This window comes from Xiphophorus hellerii, chromosome 1 (genome assembly GCF_003331165.1).
Source record: "Xiphophorus hellerii strain 12219 chromosome 1, Xiphophorus_hellerii-4.1, whole genome shotgun sequence".
Taxonomy (NCBI): Eukaryota; Metazoa; Chordata; class Actinopteri; order Cyprinodontiformes; family Poeciliidae; genus Xiphophorus; species Xiphophorus hellerii.
Genome location: NC_045672.1, coordinates 9,767,023 through 9,786,546, shown reverse-complemented (window position 1 = coordinate 9,786,546; position 19,524 = coordinate 9,767,023). Strand labels below are relative to the sequence as shown.

At 38.0% G+C, this 19,524-nt stretch overlaps 1 protein-coding gene across 1 annotated transcript in view; it reads right to left on the bottom strand.

Annotated features, from left to right (window-relative positions):
• Positions 1-1,438: 1,438 nt before the first annotated feature.
• Positions 1,439-19,524, bottom strand: part of prkar2aa (protein kinase, cAMP-dependent, regulatory, type II, alpha A) — a 38,708-nt gene continuing 20,622 nt past the window's right edge. The window contains 9 exon segments of the mRNA XM_032565485.1: positions 1,439-2,801; positions 4,609-4,747; positions 5,025-5,090; positions 5,186-5,260; positions 5,372-5,473; positions 5,838-5,979; positions 8,807-8,913; positions 9,791-9,927; positions 17,381-17,416. Coding sequence (XP_032421376.1) covers positions 2,677-2,801; positions 4,609-4,747; positions 5,025-5,090; positions 5,186-5,260; positions 5,372-5,473; positions 5,838-5,979; positions 8,807-8,913; positions 9,791-9,927; positions 17,381-17,416 — 929 coding nt within the window. The 3' untranslated portion in view covers positions 1,439-2,676.

Sequence of the window (19,524 nt, the reverse complement as noted above, 5' to 3'; positions counted from 1 at the left end):
TCAATTTAGGATTCATGTTTTTCTTGAACAGTGAGTTTCCTCCTTGCAAACTTCTCATGACGTTTAAACTGCAGTCTAATTGTGCCGGTCTCCACTTGCCTGCTTGAGTAGTCTCTTCTTTTTCGGTCTAGACTTACTTGTAGGCCAGACCTGGACACATTGGCATTTGTTTTGACTGTCCTCCATTTGTAGGCTATTGCCTCTATAAAAGAATATCACATTTATAACTCCTTTGAGACTTTTCAAAACCCCTCACCTGAAGCTACCAAAATCTTAATTTAGGGGAATCTTAAGGTTAAGAAATATTTGTGCTACAACAGCCAAAACAAATAAGCTTTCACTAGGGTATGACGGGTTAAGGGAAAAAAATAAAAGAAAAACTGGACCACATGTTTTGCCTACAACCATTACCTTGTTTTGGTTGCTTCATTTTACAGGTTTGTCCACTTTCGACGGATGGAAAAAAATAGCTCTGGCTGACTTGGACATCGACAACTGTAACTGGTTCATTAGTGAGCACTATCATTGTTAAACTAATAATAATTAAAAAAAATTCATGGATTTTTTTTCTTTGTTGAATAAATGTAGAATTAACTCACTTTCACACCAACAAAAAATAGTTCAATGTTTAACAACTTTTTATGTGTCATACCAATTTTATTTATAAAGCACTTTAAAAACCCACAGGACCAAAGTGCTGTACACAATTATATAATATAAATATGAATCAATCATAAAATCATTAAGTAATAAATAAATCTTTACCAGAGATAACAAATGTGGCCATCTGAGTTTTATCTACTTTATTAGAATTTACCTGTTATTCTTTAATGTCTCTTTCTTTCTGCAAAATACTTTGAATTATGTTGTACAGAAATTATGCTTTAGTCTCCAAATAATTGTATCTCTATTATGTCAGAATAATTTCTGTTGCACATGTGCCACCTATACTGGTAATTAAATCCAAAGATCATTAGAACACGTTTATACAACAATATTTATGATCACCTAAGGTGTAATAGCTACACTGATTTAAAAAAAATATACAGTACATGAGGGATATGAGAATATCTCTCTACATCCATAGATCCTTAACTATTCAAGGTATTTTTTTAAACAAAACTGCATAAAAGCTAATCAGTAAAATCACTGTGAAAAAAAGAATTGGTCTGTATCTATAATGCTCACCCACAAGATTACACAGTATTGGACTCTTAAAAACGGTTAAAATCTATAACACAGCAGGTGTGTCCAAAATTGGATTATTTCAAATGCAAAAACAACAAAAAACAAAAAAAAAAACATCATGCTAATTTGTTTCCATCCTGTAGGGTAAAGAATATCATTATTGTATGGGTGAATCATTAAACATTTGCAGCATTTAGACCCAGTGCACAAAAAATGTTGCGTTTCAGCAGGAAGTAAAAGGAGGCAGGAGTGTTACCAAAATGTTTACTTTATTTTTCAGCTTTTCTTTTAATCCAGGACAACTCATTCAAGAATAATCAAGAATTAAGCACTAATATGTTTATTAGATTTTTCTCTCTTTTTACATTTTGTCAGAGATGGATGGTGAAATTTTTATCCAGAACTCGTCAACGTAAAACAAACAAAAAAAAAATGAATATATAATAACAATACATTAATAATTAATTCAATACAATGAAGTGTGGCGTCTGACAGAATAACAATGACCCAGAAGGTGTAGGTTTGTTGTTTTCACTGCTTCCTCCGTGGTACTGCAACAATCACCAGCACTAACTCAACTCAATCAACGACAGCAGAGGAAGAAAACGGAGTGCGCTCACAAAGTTCTGCACCCCAGCCTCCCAAAGAGGAAACACTTTTTTTTTTATTATTTAAATAATATTTTATCAAAGCTTCTGTTTTTATCTTCATAAAATGTTTCTAAAACTTATCTGTCTTTAAACTTTTTTTTTTTTTTTTTTTTTTGCATTTTTGGATTCGTCTCCCTTTTCAGAGATTTTGCTTCTTTTTTTTTTTTTTTTAAAGATTTCTGTCTCCATGGTGTGTATGTGTGTTGTGTGTGTGTTTGAGCATCTACACCTGTCACCACATGTGTGCGCCTGTATTTTTGATGTGTCCTTGGCTGAGGCTTGGAACAAGTCTGAGTTGTTCTAGTGCTCATGTGAATAAAGAGCCTGCACTAATGAAGCTCCATGGTGCGATGCTGAATATGTTTGGAGTGTGTGTGTAGTTCATGCCCTTACACTGCTCTGCCTGCAGAAGGTCACCGCAGGTAAGACATTCATACTGAGAGGTTGAAACTAACTCAAGCAACAACTTGGGTGGCCTGTAGCAGGATGTGTGTGAGAGAAAGTGTGTGTGTGTGTGTGTACATCTAACCAACGTCAGCTTATCAAGGAATCTGTTTAGCTTGGATGTGCTCGAGGGTGAGCACACATCTAGGAGTGTGCGTCTCTCAGTGCCTAACGCATGTGTTTGTGTGTGAGGAAAAGAAGAGGGCTGAGTGTTTGAAAACTGAGGATTCATGTACTTGCAGGTGAGCCGAGCACCGGGTGTAAAGCTTACGAGTCCGTCTAACCACTTCCTGATGTTGGAGAGAACTTGTATCTGTGTGTTTTTGTTTGTTTGTCTGTTTGCGTGTTTGTTGGTGTGTTTGTAAAAGAAGGCACGGAGGGTGGTGTGGGAGGCTCAGTCTCTCAGGTCCATGCTGGAGCCGAACAGAGCCACCAGCTGCTCCTCGTAGTGGGCGATGTTCCTCTTCATGATTTCCTTACAGGAGCCCAGGAGGCGCTCGAACGCCTGCACGTCTATTACTACACAGAGAGGAGGAGAGGAGAAGGTTATGTGCCGTTCAGTGGCCCCTAGTACTGAACTGCATCACATATGGATCAACTTATATCCCCTGAAAGCTTCTAGTTCTTATTAAAGGGGCAGTATTATGTGTTTTATGGGACAATCAAGTAACTATGTTACTTTCAGTTATTGTAAAATTGGGAGGAGCTTTGTTGAAATAGGCATTTTCGCTGTGAGGTCCTAAATCCTGCCATTTGTATGAATAACATCCCTGATACAGAGGAGTTCCTCAGCCGAGTCCAGAATGCGCTCAATGACAGTGAAGAAAAAGCTGCTTAAAAAAAAGTCAAGGTGTAACTTCTATTATAAGTGACTGTTGCCTATTAATTAAACAATATTACCTCTCTTATAATCCCCAATATAAAGAGCAAAATAAAATGTTCTCAGTCTCTAAGGAGGCTCAGTGGTAAAATGAATTATTGCTAATCCTTCACAGCACCAGGAGGCAAGGAGAGCAAGAAGAGGGAAAAAAACCAGCAACAAACAATATTGCTACAGTGCAGCTGAATTGCATTTTCTCTGCTTCACAAGCCAATCAGCAGTTGTGGCAGACATCCGGTGCTACTGCCAGCTCGGTTAGCTGATAGACGAGAGTGACAGTTCCATGTGGAAAGGTGCATGGATCCACTCATGAGGACGGGGAGACGGCGTCCATATTTCATAGAAAGAGGAGGAGGAGAGGTGACAAGCTGAAGCACAGCTGTTAAAACTGCTGCTCATTTCTTCCATTTAAAGAAGAGCATGGATATTAACATCCACTCAAAGAAAATTAGAAACTGCAAGGTTATGGCAGATGAGTTGATTATGAAATAATAATAATAATTATTAGAATGTTTTAAACCAGTGGTGTCTAAACTTTGTCACGTGGGCCAAAATCGTCAAGTCAAAAGTATTTATGGGCCAAAGAAATGCAAATTTCAAAACACTAAAACCATGAAATAAAATACACATTTCTTACTACTCAAGAATAAGTTAAGCATACAATATTTGCAATTGAACATATAAAAAATGTCCTGTTTTTTTCTTGTAGGAAATGGAAAGGTTAGTTTAAATCTTTGTAGATTCAAAACTTAAAAAAGGTTTAGCACATTATTAAAAGAAAAGCATCCAGTTTCTTCGAATGAATAGAAGAAAAATATTCAGCCAATTTTCAGGAATGAGAGGAAAGTTTGGGTCAATTTTTGTAAAAAAAATATATGCTGTATTAAGTCAAATTTGATAAACTAATTAAAAGCAGATATAGGTTCCCTGAAGTCTGTTTCTGAGTAGAAGTCAGTTGTTAAGTGTACTCCTATTTACAATAAAATTGAGAATGTTCTCCTTCTCCTTAATAAAAGGAGACAACATGCTTGTCTAAAAGCATGTCTCACTTAATGTTTTCCATTTTACAAAAATTTTATTTTGTTGGCAAGAATTGTGCTATAACTAAAGATAAAAAGTCTCAACCATCTGTTCTGGCGGGCCACGTGCAATCAATTCAGGGGCCACTAAACTGTTCAATCAGTGAGAAATAAACACACACAGTGCTGAAATCATCAGACGTTTACATATCAGCTCTAAATTCCAAATTAAATTCTTTTATTTACCAATAACTGCAGAAGGAAGGAACCATGCAATGTTCCTGTGAAATTATTTAGCTTAGAAGCAGAATATCTTTTCTTTAAACATCCACACGCTGTGTCACACCAGCAGATCTCATCTTATCATTGTCTAATGTTCAGGATCACCACCAACGCTGACAGGAGTTTGTCCAACAATTTGTCTTACCCAAACATTTGACATCTCCTACTGCGTAGGCTGAGGCGGCCCGGGGCTTGTTGGTGACCAAGGCCAGCTCCCCGAAGTACTGGCCCCTGCTACAGCGTGCTATCTCCACCTCACTGTTGTCTGCGTGGTCTGCCTTCGTCTGCAGGGAGGAAGATGAAAAGGTTAGAAGCCCCCCTGAGCGCTGCTTGTTCTTGGCGCGGCGAGAGCCGCTGAGAGGCTGTGATGGATTCCCTGCTGTTGCTAGGCAAAACCTGGAAGCCCTCCTGCAGCCTGGCGGATATTAATTGAGTGTGTGGGCTGCAGTCATCCATTGTGCTCAATAAAAACCGGCTACTGAAAACAGTTCAAGACAATAAAAGAATTACATTGTAAAGCTGCTAAACTACAAATGGAGATGACGGGGGTCTGTGCCTTACTTTACTCTTCATCATGATTTTGACATCTCCAGATTCTACAATGTAGAAGCAATCAGCCTTGTCTCCCTAAAAAAAAAAAAAAAAAAAAAAAAAAAATTGTTATCAATAAATCAGAAATGGAAGCTCAGGGTAAAAAACAGTGGAAACCTGTAGTTTCCCACCTGTGTGATGATGCGCTCTCCATCTGAGAACTGCTTCATTCCTAATACATCCACTATCTTCATCCTCTCTGTTGCCTGGAAAAGAAAAACAAGGATGTTGAAAGAAAGCAGAGCCAGGAAGCGGTCGGGATCGTCTCACTCACTCTCATTCAACTTCTTCACACTTGTTGGGCGATCTAAACTTACCTCCAGCGATTTCAGCAGCGGCACGGACTCGATGAAAGTCTCATACATCCTCCTTTTCTTGGCATTGTTCTTGACAATGAGTCTTCGAAACGTTGAACGGTCCTAGGAACAAAAACATTGTGAGAACACAAAAAAAAACCTCCCCTGCACAGAATGGATGTCTGGCTGTTGTCTTTCTGATGTAAGCCACCAGGAGGAGCTGCAGCAGCACAAATCAACAGACTGGAGCAGGGTTCCATTCATAGATTACATGGCTCCATTCTTAACTATGTCTGAGCATCACAGAAAACATCGCTAGGCGTGACGGCTCAGACCGTGGTCTAACCTGACAGAATGTAAGACTAATAAAACGCCACACTTGCGTTGAGCAAAAATAAATCATGTGATTGGATTTTATAAGGCTTTTAAATAGTGTCTCTTCATTTGTTTTACTTTTTACAATTCAGCTTTTCATTTGCGTTCTTACCAAGCCCCAAAGTGCGCCCTCCTCGGTGGCTACGATGGTGGCGGCACGTGGCGTGTTGTACATGAGGGCCAGCTCTCCAAAACTGCCCTTATTGTTGTACTGACCCACACAATTTCCTGATACCTCAATGTCATACACACCCCTAGAGAGAGGGAGAGTTGGACCAAAAAAAAAAAAAAGAAACATAAGGTTAGCAAAATATTACATCAGACTGTCATTTTGTAAACTGACCTAATGCTTTTATCAGCAACCCTGGATGGATTTTTTTTCTGCACAGTGGGTGACAATATAATTAAGAGTTTATATTCTGTACTGTAGGTGAAAGCAGTCAAATGAAACCAATATTGTTTAGAATCCATCACAAAATACCCCCATCTCAAAAAAAACACAACTTGACTTTTATACCACTGCTGCAGTTTTTCTTCAAAATCCACCGTTAATTGTTTTGTGGAATCCTGAATCCAGATTTTATCACTGTGTCACATTTGTTTTGCAGGATAGTATGTTCAACATGTCGAGTCATTTATTTCAGAATTAAAGTAAACTTGCTTTTACCTATATATTTCTTCTAACTGGTAGGAAACTTGTTTAGGGATCTAAACATTGGGGATTAGTGATTCATTTCACAATTAACAATAAATTGTGAAATGAAAGCAGAAACTGGCAAAAAGCTGGTCAGCAGTTAGCAGGGCTTGAATGCTGTAATGCTAATAAAAACTCTGAGTATTGAAGAAGGCATGAATCATTTCTGACATGTACTTTTGTTACTCGTGCTGTTTTATTACATTTTGAGAAATGTTTTTCTCATTTCCTATGGCATAAAAACATCCAAAGTGAGTGGAAATAATTTGAATCCAAATCTGCCAGAGGTTTGAACAGTTTTGGTCTTAACTATACATGTCCTAAATAAAATCCTTGTCTGTTTAATTGTTAATAATTGAATTCTTTACAAAAACAAATTGTATGTAGAAGGAAAGTGCAGGTGAATGCTTTGCTAATGAGTGCAACATTTGAACAGAGCAGCTCTGAACTGCCTCCTCTTTCTATGTCTATGAGGATTATACATAAGGAAGGTAATTTGTATTGATGTTGCTCGGCAGGATTAACTAGTCATTTTCTAAGAAGGCCTGTCTTCTCATTGGTTGTGCAGAGGGGCTAAAGCCCTCGTTGCTGTTGGGAGTATTAGCTTACTTTGGATTAGCATGACCATGGGGACAGTGATCGCCCGTGTTCTCAGGTAGCTCCGTATGCATGCGCTACTGAACGGCTACGTTTCTAGTCCTTTAATTCGACGCGCAAAGAAAGCCATGATTAATGATAAATCGGTCAACACAGAGTTAATTTTAAACAGAAAAAATCTGTTAAAAAAAAAAAATTAATGAAGGCAGTAATAATCAATGGTAATAATGGAGAGTGCCAGTGTTCTGACTTGTGCACAAAGTGGTGAGAGAAGACACACAGTGTGCGTGCCTGCATTGGAAATAATTCACTATCCAGCCCATTGCTGCTCTGTTCTTTGATGATTTCATTTCCTGTGATAAAATATGAAAAACTGTCACTGCATTAAGCAACTGATCTTGATTGCTGAATTGCAATTATATGCAAGCAACTAGAACAATAAAGCATGTGGGTTACAAAAGAGAAACAACTGGATGACATGTTGAAGTTAAAACTAAAGTCTTGGCGTAAATTACACAAGCGTGCTCCATAATGTTTTACAATGATCCTCATAGCTTTTTTCCATTCTCCGTCCAAATCATATTCCGGCTTCTCCCTATGGGCTTGCACAGGATTTTCAGCTACTTCCTGTTTTAAGGGCCTCAGAGAAGGTTGTTTATTCTTTACTGAAACGCTGCCAAATGGCAGCACACTGGCAGTGCAAGAGGCTGGATTTAGAAACAGCTGAAAGCAAGGGACAAGTAAAGCTGCCCAGAGGTTGGGGAATAAATTGTTATACACTGAAGTGTGGAGGAGACGTGATCACTGCCTAAATAGGGACAAAACGGGAGTCATTTTGCGGTATTCTGTTCATCTTTCATGATACCAGTATCTGTGTGTTCATGCTCACATCCCACCCTGCTGATGACATTAACTACCACTCATTACTTTGTCCACGGAAAACCCCGGGACAGTATACAACCAGGCAGGCGTGCCACTGTTAAAGGTCATCGCTTGCATTGTATGAGGCGGCAGGCTGCGCGGGAAGGTGTGGGAGATTGGGCTCAAATGGAGCTATAACAATGTGTTGAGTTGATGTGTTGAGAATGAATGGAGGCAAATGACAAACAAAGCAGCCACCGGCCAAACACCGGCCACGATACGCTCTCCTAAACGGCAGGTTTAAATCTCAGACATGTTTTAGTGAAAATGGCACATACCAAAAAAAAAAAGTTTGGTATTTTAATGCCTGGATATGAAAACAGGAATAAAACTGCAGCAATTTTGCTCTCGACTTCTTTCACATAAAACCATTAATAGGTGTTTAAAGGCAAACTAGAAAAGCTGCAAAAGTACTTGCAGATTTGTAGCTTTAAACTATGGCTGCGCAAAATTAGGAAGAAAATAAGGTGGTAACATCTTAGCTGAATATTGCACTGTGATGTAGACCGCAGTTAACAGCAGAATTTTCTCACTACTTTTTTCCATCATTGTGATGTCTTAACCACTATTCCTTGGATTTAAGCATCTTAGTCACTGAGATCTAATTCAGGTGTGTATAAAAGCTAGTGAAAGCCCAGCCAACTGGCCATATATGCAGTATTATTTGCGATCAGAGTTTGAATAAACTGCACTAACAATAATGTACTAACGTCCAAGCAAGTCATCTGCAACTGAAACAGCGTACATCTCCTGACAATGACTGTGAACACTGTACATTTTTAAAGGTTTCAAAGCCCCTTGAAGCAAATAGATTGTCTTAAATGCAATTAAGTAACCATTTATTAAAAGAAAAAGAAAAAAAGTCATACCTCTCTATGACATAAAAGTTGTCTCCATCGTCCCCCTGATCGATGACATGCTCCTGTGGCTGGACCTTCAACTCAAACATGGCGTCCAGTACCTGTGAGAACTGCTCCTGCAAGATGGAAGAAAAGCAAAAATCAGAAGTTAAGAAGTGGGACGTTGAATTTCACATGGGCACCATTTCTGAATGTAGAAAAGATTAGATTTCATAATGACTACCAACAGAACAATTGAGAGACAAAACAGGGGAATGAATGACTGGTTGGAATTCAATAGTGCAGGCGGTGTCTATGATTTTCTAGAATATGTTTCCTATAAAATGAAATGCTGGAGCTCCCTTGAAAGCAACAGGACTTAAAAGATGTGAATTTAATAACTAAATTTTTGCAACCATAACAACCAACAGTCCAGTGTAGCTCAAGTCTTCTTTTGGAACCATTTAGCAATCCCCACAGTAGTAAAGAAAGTTTTGCTGGGAAACATCAATCGGATTAATATCAAATTTCAATAAGACCAAGAATATTAAAATGAAAAAAAGAGATTATTCTTAAAGGAAAGTAAAAAACAACTCTTTTGAACATTTTCTTTGAAGCAAAATTAAAGTTGAAAAAACATACAGATAACAGTTCTAAATAGTAAAAAATGTTACTAGATAGTCTCAATTTATTATTCATTTATTTTTTCTGAAACAAACAAAAAAAAAATTGTTGATTGATGCATTTATAGACCAAATAAGGGGAGTTTGTTGTTTTGATGCATTTAATTAAAAAGGTTAAAAAAATGATTCTAGTGTCCAACATGCTGATCACTAAACAAACAAAAACAGCTTATATTGATCAGTCTGATTTGTGCATTTTCGATTAAAATGAATGTGCATACGGTAGCATAAAGATGGATGCACATCTTCGGTGAAAATGCATTGTTTTTAATTTCACCATTCTCCAATGTCATCAGCAGCTACATTTCCTCAGTGTTGCAACACACTTTACCTGATCTAGTGTTTTGAAGAGCAGGATGTCTCGGCAGGCCTCCTGCAGTCTGCAGCGCTGTTCGTCTGTTTTTGGGTGAACCACTCTGGGCTCAGAGTCTTCATCGTCTTCGTCTGGGTTGAATGCTTCGGCACAAACTGACAGAAAGACACGCAATTCCATTACATTCATCTGTGTTCCACATTTACACAAATAAACTCTATTATATAAAAAGAAAGAAAAAAAACCCCCCACACAAACAGACGACAGTGGAGAGCATATAATGAGGCGACAGCCTGCAGGATAAGTGAGACGCTGGAGGAACCCAGAGGAGGAAATGACACGTACACTGAAACATGTTTTGCCACACCAGAAGACAAACCCTGACAAGGTCATTTCAAATTGTCACTACGTATCTGTGTTTCTCCCTCCTCTGCAGACACACCACACTTCTCGCATGACATTTATACTAAACACACTACAGTTTCAAAATGTGTGCGTGGAAATCAAGCGAGTAACATCTTTTCTCCCAGGAGCGGTGCCAGTGATGTTCGCAGCAGTGTGACCTCAGGAGTGTCAACGTGTCAGATCCTTTAGTTCAGCTTGATCAGGTAGTTATAAAAAAAAAAAAAACAACAAAAAAAACCAGAACAGAACAGAAAACAGCTAAAAGTGTGAATCTGGATGCAGAACCCAGACCAATCAAAATATTGAATATGAGGTTATAAAAGGCAGACCTCGTCCTCAACATGTTGGGCATGTTGGTGTGTTCTTCACTGATATCCTTTTAGATCAGATAATGGAGCAGGCAGGCTTGCTGCAATAACATTTTGTTTCTCAGCGCTGTCAGGATCCTTTTCCCGAGCCAGGGGGAAATTAAGGACAGGACTCTTAAAATCAGAGTTCATTTCTGACACGGTACTTTGGTCAAGCCAAATACAAAAAATATTGAAAGAATATTTACAGATGTATATGTATGTCACGTGTTTTGTTAAAATGTTCTAAACCTGACGTACTGAGCTTCTAAAGAAAGAGATCGTATTACGCCGTCTTCTGTCAGATGCAGTAGAGTAGAATATTAAGACAGTTTAATTTGTGATTGGATTGTGGGAGTCGGATGTACACAGCAGGAAGCAGACAGCCACTGGTCATCACTTTGCAGCCTGGCAGGCAGGATATGTTAGGCAGCTTCTGTGAACATGAACTGCAGTTGTTCCCCAGTGGAACCATATGTTATTATGGTCCATGTTCCCATTGACTTGCATCTACAGCAACACCCACTGATGGCAAGTTGTAACATTTCCCCTGAAATGGGGTCACGTTTGTAAGGAAAGTGTGTTTGAGGGTTGAGCAGCAGAGCGGAGTATGTGGGTTGTGCCCATGAAAAAAAATAAAATAAAATAAATAATACGCCAGAGTCTTTCTGCCAAAGCCAAACGGCTTGTTCTGCTGTTGGATCTTGCTTGGTGTCTTATTAAATTTTATGTTGGAAGAAGCCAGATATCCTGGCAGTAATGCATTAAAGATCCATATACAACCACAACAAACGGGGAACCTCCTCCTCATGTTGGTCACCAGTTTGGTCACGTGTTGCGGTGGGATGGCATTCCATTCCTCAACCATTATTTGTGGGAAGTCAGCTGACACGGTAGTGTTGGTCAGTCTAACATGAACTGCAAGACCAATCTGATCCCACAAGTGCTTCCCATTATTGCATCGAAGCATTTTGATGACAATCACAAAAACCCACACAAACCTCTATTGTTTATGGTCTAATTACCAGCATTTGTTAGAATTTTTAATTTTTGAACACTACAGCAAATTGTCCACTGAAGGAGATTGTATAGTGCTGTGTGTTTCAAAGGTTCAATGAGATACACATTAGCAGATGTGCCAGTTTTGTTCAACTGATTTTCATCGCATCAATCGAGGGATTAAAGGTACGGCAGCCACATTGGATTTTAGGGTCAGGCTGGTGCAAAATGGAACTTTTCTTTTACCCTTGGAATTCTGATAAAATACAAATCAAACACACAATTAATAGGACGGTCTGTTTATGTAGAAAATTCAATGTTTAATTTGTTAATGTTTGAATTAATTGTGAATGCTATGTTTTTTTTCCCTTGCTCAGTCCAAATAGCAGTAAGCAAGCAACTGGAGAAAATGTTATCCATACACTATTATTGGCTAATCTTTACTTTTAGCAGGAATGTATTGTTTTATAGTTGATTGGGGGGATTAACTATATCAACCGTATTTTTAGTTTCTATGAAATGTAGCTCCAATATTAATAGATTATGTTGCTTCATATTTTTTGTGTTAGGTATAAGCAGCAAAAAAAAAAAAACCAGTAGGGGAAAAAAACAAAAACAATAAATATTGAATATTCATGTTTATGGAAGGTGAAAAAATTTAATGCTATGACTGAGTGCAAATAGTAACACTAATAAGACCTTCTTTTCTTTTTTTTTTTTTTTTTTAAAAAGGATGTTTTATTAATTGCTAAGCGTTTAAGTTGCCGATTTTTTTTTTTTTTTATTATTTGGAAAATATACCATTTGGGGTTTAAACAGTCAGAGATGAGTACTTGTATTCAAGTTGCGCTACTGCTTGAATACAATTCCTATATCAGGGAATAGGGATTTGTATAATAATTTTCAATTCCACTCAAAAATACTTCTTTGATGAACAAATTGATGAATCCTGGAAGATTCTTCAAAAAGTTGTTGTGGATTCTGAAGTAGTCAAAAACTGTACATAAACCAAATAACTGCTTGGACTGCAACAAATGGTCATAATTAAGGTATTTTTGCATCCAGACTCCATCTGTAATAGGTTTGATGACATTGGTTTAAAGCACAAGTGTCAAACTCCAGTCCTCAAGGGCCGCTGTCCTGCAACTTTTAGATGTGCCTCTGCTGCACCACACCTGAATAGAATAATTAGGTCATTAGCAAGGCTCTGGAGAACTGATCTATACAAGGAGGAGGTAATTAAGCCATTTAATTCCAGTGTTTTGTACCTGTGGTACATCTAAAAACTGCAGGACAGTGGCTCTTGAGGACTGGAGTTTGACTCCAGTCCTCCAGTCCAATCCTGGAAGAGATTTTTAAACCAATGTCAGCAAAGAGATTTTTAGACGGTGAAGAGGTTGTGAGGTAGTCAAGCCAATTCAGAACAACTAAATTGTTTCATAGCCAAAACAGAAGTTGTCTGCCAGAAGCAACTTTACATAAAACCTTGAGATGGAAATAATTAACTTTATTATATTTCCAGTAGCTGCGTAAACTGTTCATTATCTGCGATCCGATAAACACAAATCGCTAAATCATTAACATTTTACTGTTGTACAACACTATGATAGTAGTCCTTTTATAAAACAAGACAACACTGTCACAGTGACTGCTCTCGCATTAGAATGTGTGAAAGTCCATATAAAAACTAGATTGCAAATAGGTCACAAAGTTTTGATTGAAGCAGCTTTAGGTGGTTTAAGGGGGTTCTTTCTTATTCCCAACAAACAGAATCCATCAAAATTTTTAAAATTATCTTAAGCAAAAACTCTAAAGATCTAAATGTAGAGGACACATAATGCTGGTGAACCTTGCTGGATCAAAGACCTCATAGCCATCTTGATTTAAACTTCAAATGGGAAACAAACAAAACGCTATTATTTATATATCTGTTTATATATGCAGTTTTTCGATAAACTCGTTTGTGACCATTGCGTCTCATCTGTGACCAACTGCTAAAAAGGAAAAGCCAGCTCTGTCCCAAGTATCTTTTTTACGCTAAACTCAGTGTGTGAACAAAGTCGACTTCTACGGCAGCCAAGTGCTCCGGGTGGAAGTAAATGTTGCCATGGTGAACTTAATAGCTACTGAGAAAAAACTGTAACTCCTGAGGACCCAGTGAGCAACCAAAAGCCTTTCCTGCATACATTTGTGTTTGTTTGGTGTGAAAATTTGGACAGAGAAATTAGTTTAAATCAGGAACACTTCCGTCTTTTTGTCTATTTAGGTCTGTAAGTAACAGATGGTTGTTTTAAGGTTTCTGGCCTAAGAAGCTTTTGATTTAAAATTTTAGAGTAAAATTTTAACTATGGGATTTTTTTTTTTTTATAAAAGGCAAACACTTTCTTTTCCTAAGCAGAAAATAACAGATTTTTTTTAGTTTTTTTTAAACCAGCAAGCTCTCTTCTTATACCGGATAACATTTGTACCAAATAAACCTTAAAAAATAGCAACTCAAGTTTTAGTTTGTTTTTGATTTTTTTTACTCTGACCTACTATAAAATATGGTATTCCCATATTTTATAGACTTGCCTTTTCACAGTAGGTAAAAAAAATAAAAAATTTAAGCATACTTGTTAAAAACTGTCGTGACAGATCCTGAAAAAAAATGTAAAGGTTTCTCCCTGTAGTCTTACAGCCATCTGCAGAAATGCACTGCTCCCAGTCAGAAACAATCTATCAGAGCTTTAAAAGTATGAGTGACAGAAAAACTAACCATGCTGATGTAAATGTTTAGTAGAGAATAACATTCAAGTAAAATTAATTCCAGGAATGTGAAGCCGATTTTAGGGCCGAATGCCACTTCTTTCAGATTTGATATTGAATGATGAATTTTTATGTGTATATTTACCTAAACTAACCATGCCTAGTAATTCCCACAAATGTATAGATTATTTGATTTCCTTTACCTTTCCTGACAAGCAGTGAATTGGATTAGGGCTGGAGGGGGGGCCGATGGGGAATATGGTAGAAGAGATCAAAGTTTATTTATTCACCTAAACCATGCACCACTGCAGCCAATAAATTGGGCTCATGTCTCTTGACTGTAATGAAAACGACCGCCTCTTTGCTCACGCATAAGTCATAACCAGTGACCTGCAGAATCCACCTCCCTGCAGCACGAAGTGCAGAGTGGGTGAGCCTTTCATTTCCCAAATACAGACAGCAACCCAGAGCAATTGCATCCAACTTCCTTCCTGGTTAAACAAGCTGCAGAGGACTAAAAATCTGCAGTGAGAACACCAACTTTCAAAGTTGCCGTGTGACCTGCTCTGAATTGAAGCAAAAATAAAGCAGCGCTGAAAAAGAAAGCTGCCTCATCCCTAGGAAAGAATCATTGTCTCACGGTGAAACACATGTGGCCTCAACTTTGATGTTTTGCATATAAAAACTCAGTATTCACCCATAATTGATTCTTTTCCTTTTTGATTTACTCGCAAATATTAGCAGTCTTCAGATTAATGTAGAATGTCCCCATCTTTGCCTTTTTGGTACATGCCGTTGCACATTTCTGGTGTCACCCTGCACCTGAAGCCCTGATAGAAAGGAACTAATCATCTTTAGAGTTTTTCATCAAGTTCTATTGGAGCAGTGGAGTTTAATTTAAAAACATGGCGCGCTGAAATATGGAGACATAAAACCAGACAGAGAAGTGGGTCCTGAGGACTGGAACTGGGATCTAATTAAGTTTGTTTATTATGCAGTTTGCAGTGTTGCTTCTGCAATATGAATAGCTTAAAATTAAATGAGGAGACTTGTGGTGCTTTAATCTAAAATCTAGACCTTCTGCAACAACAATGTTGCCATACCACCTCTGTCTACTATTGTACAGCACTACTAAAGGCAAAGATTAGGATTTTGTGGACGATTTTTAATCTTTGGTATTAGTCTGACCTGCTTTAGCTAACTTTCACTGTTCAGTTCTGGGAACTAATGCAAGACGACAGAAGGACAGCACGGAAATATTTTTACTAGAATTCCTGCTACAAGTGAGCATTATAGTTAATACATACGAGAGCTCAATTGCTTTCAAAGTAAGTTTTATAAATATTTCAAAAGAAAAAAATGTTTCACAAGAGTTGATATTTTAAACTTTAGCATCTTGAGACAATTATATCTGTATGTGGATATTCTACAGAATGCAGCTTGTTACAAAATATATCATTAAATCCAGTTGTGATGTTGAGCAGGTGACTGAATTTCGCACAGAGCATAAATCAGTAGATGCACTTATAATGGCTGCACTCACAGCTGATTAATTTGTTGTGAATCCATAAATGTTGACAGTTCTTTAACACTGTCAGTATTTTAACACTCCAAGTGTTAATATATGTGTTTCTAAACATAGTCTCTTTTCACTCTGGTGAGTATGAGAGATTAATGGATTAGAATTATGAAGCATTCACAATTACCGCTTTTAATGAACTAAGGTAGTGATATTAAAGTGCCTGTTTGCAGGTATGCTGTGATAAGTAATGTTTGTTTGGCTAAATTGTGCACATGCGCTATAATCCTTTACAAAATAGAGAATATAACACAGGTGGATTAACTGGATGAGATGAACAAAGCGGTTCTTTTTTTTTTTTTTTTTTTTTTTTTTTTTTTTTACCCCTCCAGGGGGTCTTTTTGTGGGCTCTAGAGTCCCTTTTCATGAAGTAGGCTGACAGGAAAGGGGGAAGGAGAGAGGGGAAGACATGCGGTAAACGTCGCCGGGTCCGGGAGTCGAACCCGCGACAGCCGCGTCGAGGACTTGAGGCCTCCAAATGTGGGTCGCGCTAACCCCTACGCCACCACGGCACGCCCTAGATGAACAAAGCGGTTCTTTTACAGACATGATACAGAACTGGCTGCAGCATCAGCCTAGTTAAGAAATGCAACTTTTTTGGTGAAAAAGCCCCAATAAGAGTGTCAATAAAACCAAACAACATCGTAGGACCTAATTTGGTGCGCTTACTGACCAGAAAGACATCAGGTTGTAGAGTCTCTAATAAACCAGTTACCAGACAGGGTTGATTAATCTAAAATAAACTACATAAACTGAACAAGCATTGAACACTTATTTAAATCTATTAAAACACAAAAACATGCTCATTTCGTCCCACAGTAAACTTTCTAATTTCTAAAACATTCTTCTGCAAGTCTGCAATTCCTCTCCAGTATAACTAACCTATTTGGGCCAGTGATGCTTAATCATAGTCTAAAAAGGATCATTACCCTACCGCAAAAACACAAGTGACTGTATGGTCCGTTCAACATTAATTACCATGTTATGACAACAAGAACCTCTAAAACCTTATTACAATTGAAAAACATCACAACATAATGATCAAGATACCGGCAACATTGAATATTAATAAGGAGGACAGCTGGTGAAACAAAGACAGCAGAGCGTAGAAAAGATAAACATCAGCCGACACACAGACACACCCACGGCCTAATCAAAGTGCAGCGCTCTGTGACGGCTGACGACATTCAATCACTCATATGTAAACACTAAATGGGCACAGCGGAGCGTGAGAAAACAAGTGTGCTCTCCACGCAGGACCACAGAGACAGAGACGACACACTAAACACCAGACCTCAGAGGAGAAACGTTGCAGAAAACATTCATTATTAAAACATTGACTAAACACGGTTCGACGCAAGACTCGTCAAAAAAAAAATAAAAAGCACAAATATATTGTCAGAGAGGCAGAGATGTACGCAAAGGCACAACTAAGGTGGATTTCCCCTCTCTGAGGACATGACGTCAAACCCACATGCATACACACAAATGCATACATGTACACATAATTGAATTCACAACCAGACTTCTTACCTGACACTCTCCTGTTGAATCTGCTTGGCGGTGGAGCTGCAGAGAAGAGAAAAAAGAAAAATTATCACCACCGTCGTAACTTGTACCACAAATCTGTGATTACTCTGAAGTCCTGAGGATGATATTTATGAGCAGATGAGATTTAGTTGGGTGGTAGAGAAGAGAGATTTATAACAAAAAAAGGAGGACACATGATAGGTGTAATAATTCAATAGACAAAAACTGATTACATCTCACAACTTTAAAAAAATAAGATTAACTTGAGATATGTTTTCAAAAGACTATCATGCTTGGTGTTCTATTACAGTGTGACTTTCAAATTAGACTTGCAGTATGAATTACAGTATAAGTGTAACATTTAGCCAGCTACTGCAAATTGTAGAGAAATCCCTTTGGTACAGTGTTTCCTAAGTCAAAGAGAATCACGATCCCAAGAGTTAAGTCTGTCTGCAATTTGTTCGCAGAACACACAACAGCAGCCAGATGCCGTTGTGGCTGCTGTTACTTTACCTTAAGCAAAGTAACCAGAAACAAAATAAAACTGCAGAGTTGAGAAGGAACTAACTAGAACCTTTCCATCATAACCTGCATATAAAAACTTACACACCGTGTGTCACTCACTCGCTTCATAGCTCAGTGTCAGAATCCATTAGATCTAGGCTGTTAGGAGGCTAAAGGGGTTTTCACACACACACACACTCAACCCCCACGCCCACACACACACAATACCTTCCTGCAGTTTTCTGAGAATGAGGTGAAAGTTCAACACACTAGTTTCAGGAGATCACCATCAATAAAAAGAAAAAGCCACAGGAGAGGCCAAGTTACTTATTCACACACAAATGTATATTAAACACAAAAATTCATATAATTTGTGAATTTCTAAAAACAGCACTATATCAACTAGATTAGCTTTTATACACAGAAAAAAAAAAATTAGAAAGCCTGGAGTGTTTTCAACCCCATTTCCATAAATGTGTTACCCGTCTCTCACACACACCACATAATCAGGCTTAGTCAGCTGCTTTACTTTTGTAATTCTGCCATAGTGCTAGGCTTCAACACTGGGTAGAATTTATTATCCTGCTTTAACATTCATATCGCCTGTATCTATTTTAACAAACTGGCAACGTTGCCATAAATAAAACTTGTCTGATATGAACAACCAATGTTTATCTCCATCTTGTTGCTGTTGGTGTATGTTTTAGGTATTATTGTCCATGTGATATTTGTTTAGGCATGTGACACTGATAGTCATGCAGTGCAGGATTGTGGGATGTTTAACTGAAACAGAGAAGCCCTGTTAGAGGTCTTGTTGTCTTTTCACAGGGTCAAAAGGGGATGAAAATCCATACAATATTGTTAAGTTTGATTATGGGTCATAACAGAAATATTTAGTCTGCAAGAGATTAGACGTTCTCCTAGAATCTCCACACCACAATGGCTTTGCTGCATGATGCAAGTCAAATATACAAAACAAAACAAACAACAAAAAAACATGGTTTTATTGAAAAGTTGAAGCTGTCTTTAGTGCCATTGTAGCTCTTTAATGACTTCACCAGAACATCTTAATGGACCCCTTTAGGGTGGGTAAAATATCTATTCAATGCACAGCAATATCATATTTTCCAATTGAATAATAATTCAGAAAAGTGCTCTGATTGATTAGATCCCCTGATGTGTGGGTACATGATGTTGAACACTTAAAAAAAGAAAAAAGGAAAAAAAATGCCATTCTAACCTACATCAGCTGGTGGCAGTAATGCACCAAAAAGCTTTTTACTAATTGCCAATAAACAAAAGAAGCAGCAGGAGCAGCACTATCAAACATGGAGATCGAAGTGAATGGCAGCAACATGAAGCCAGTGGCTTCAACTTTCAAAGCAGAGGTTTGGAGATATTTTGGGTTTCCATGTAAATCCAGAATAGAGGAAAGTAGTTAAAAGTCTTGTGTAACCTGTGCCAGTCCTGTACCACTTAAGCCAAAGTCATGCAGATACTTTGCAGCTACACCTGTGGATCTTAAACAGAAGTAAGTTGACTGATTATTTCTTTGAAAACGTGAATGTCATCTTCTGTTCACGCAACGAAGATGACGGAGTCAGTTGTGGTTTTCATATGTAAGAACTTGCGATTGCAAAGTG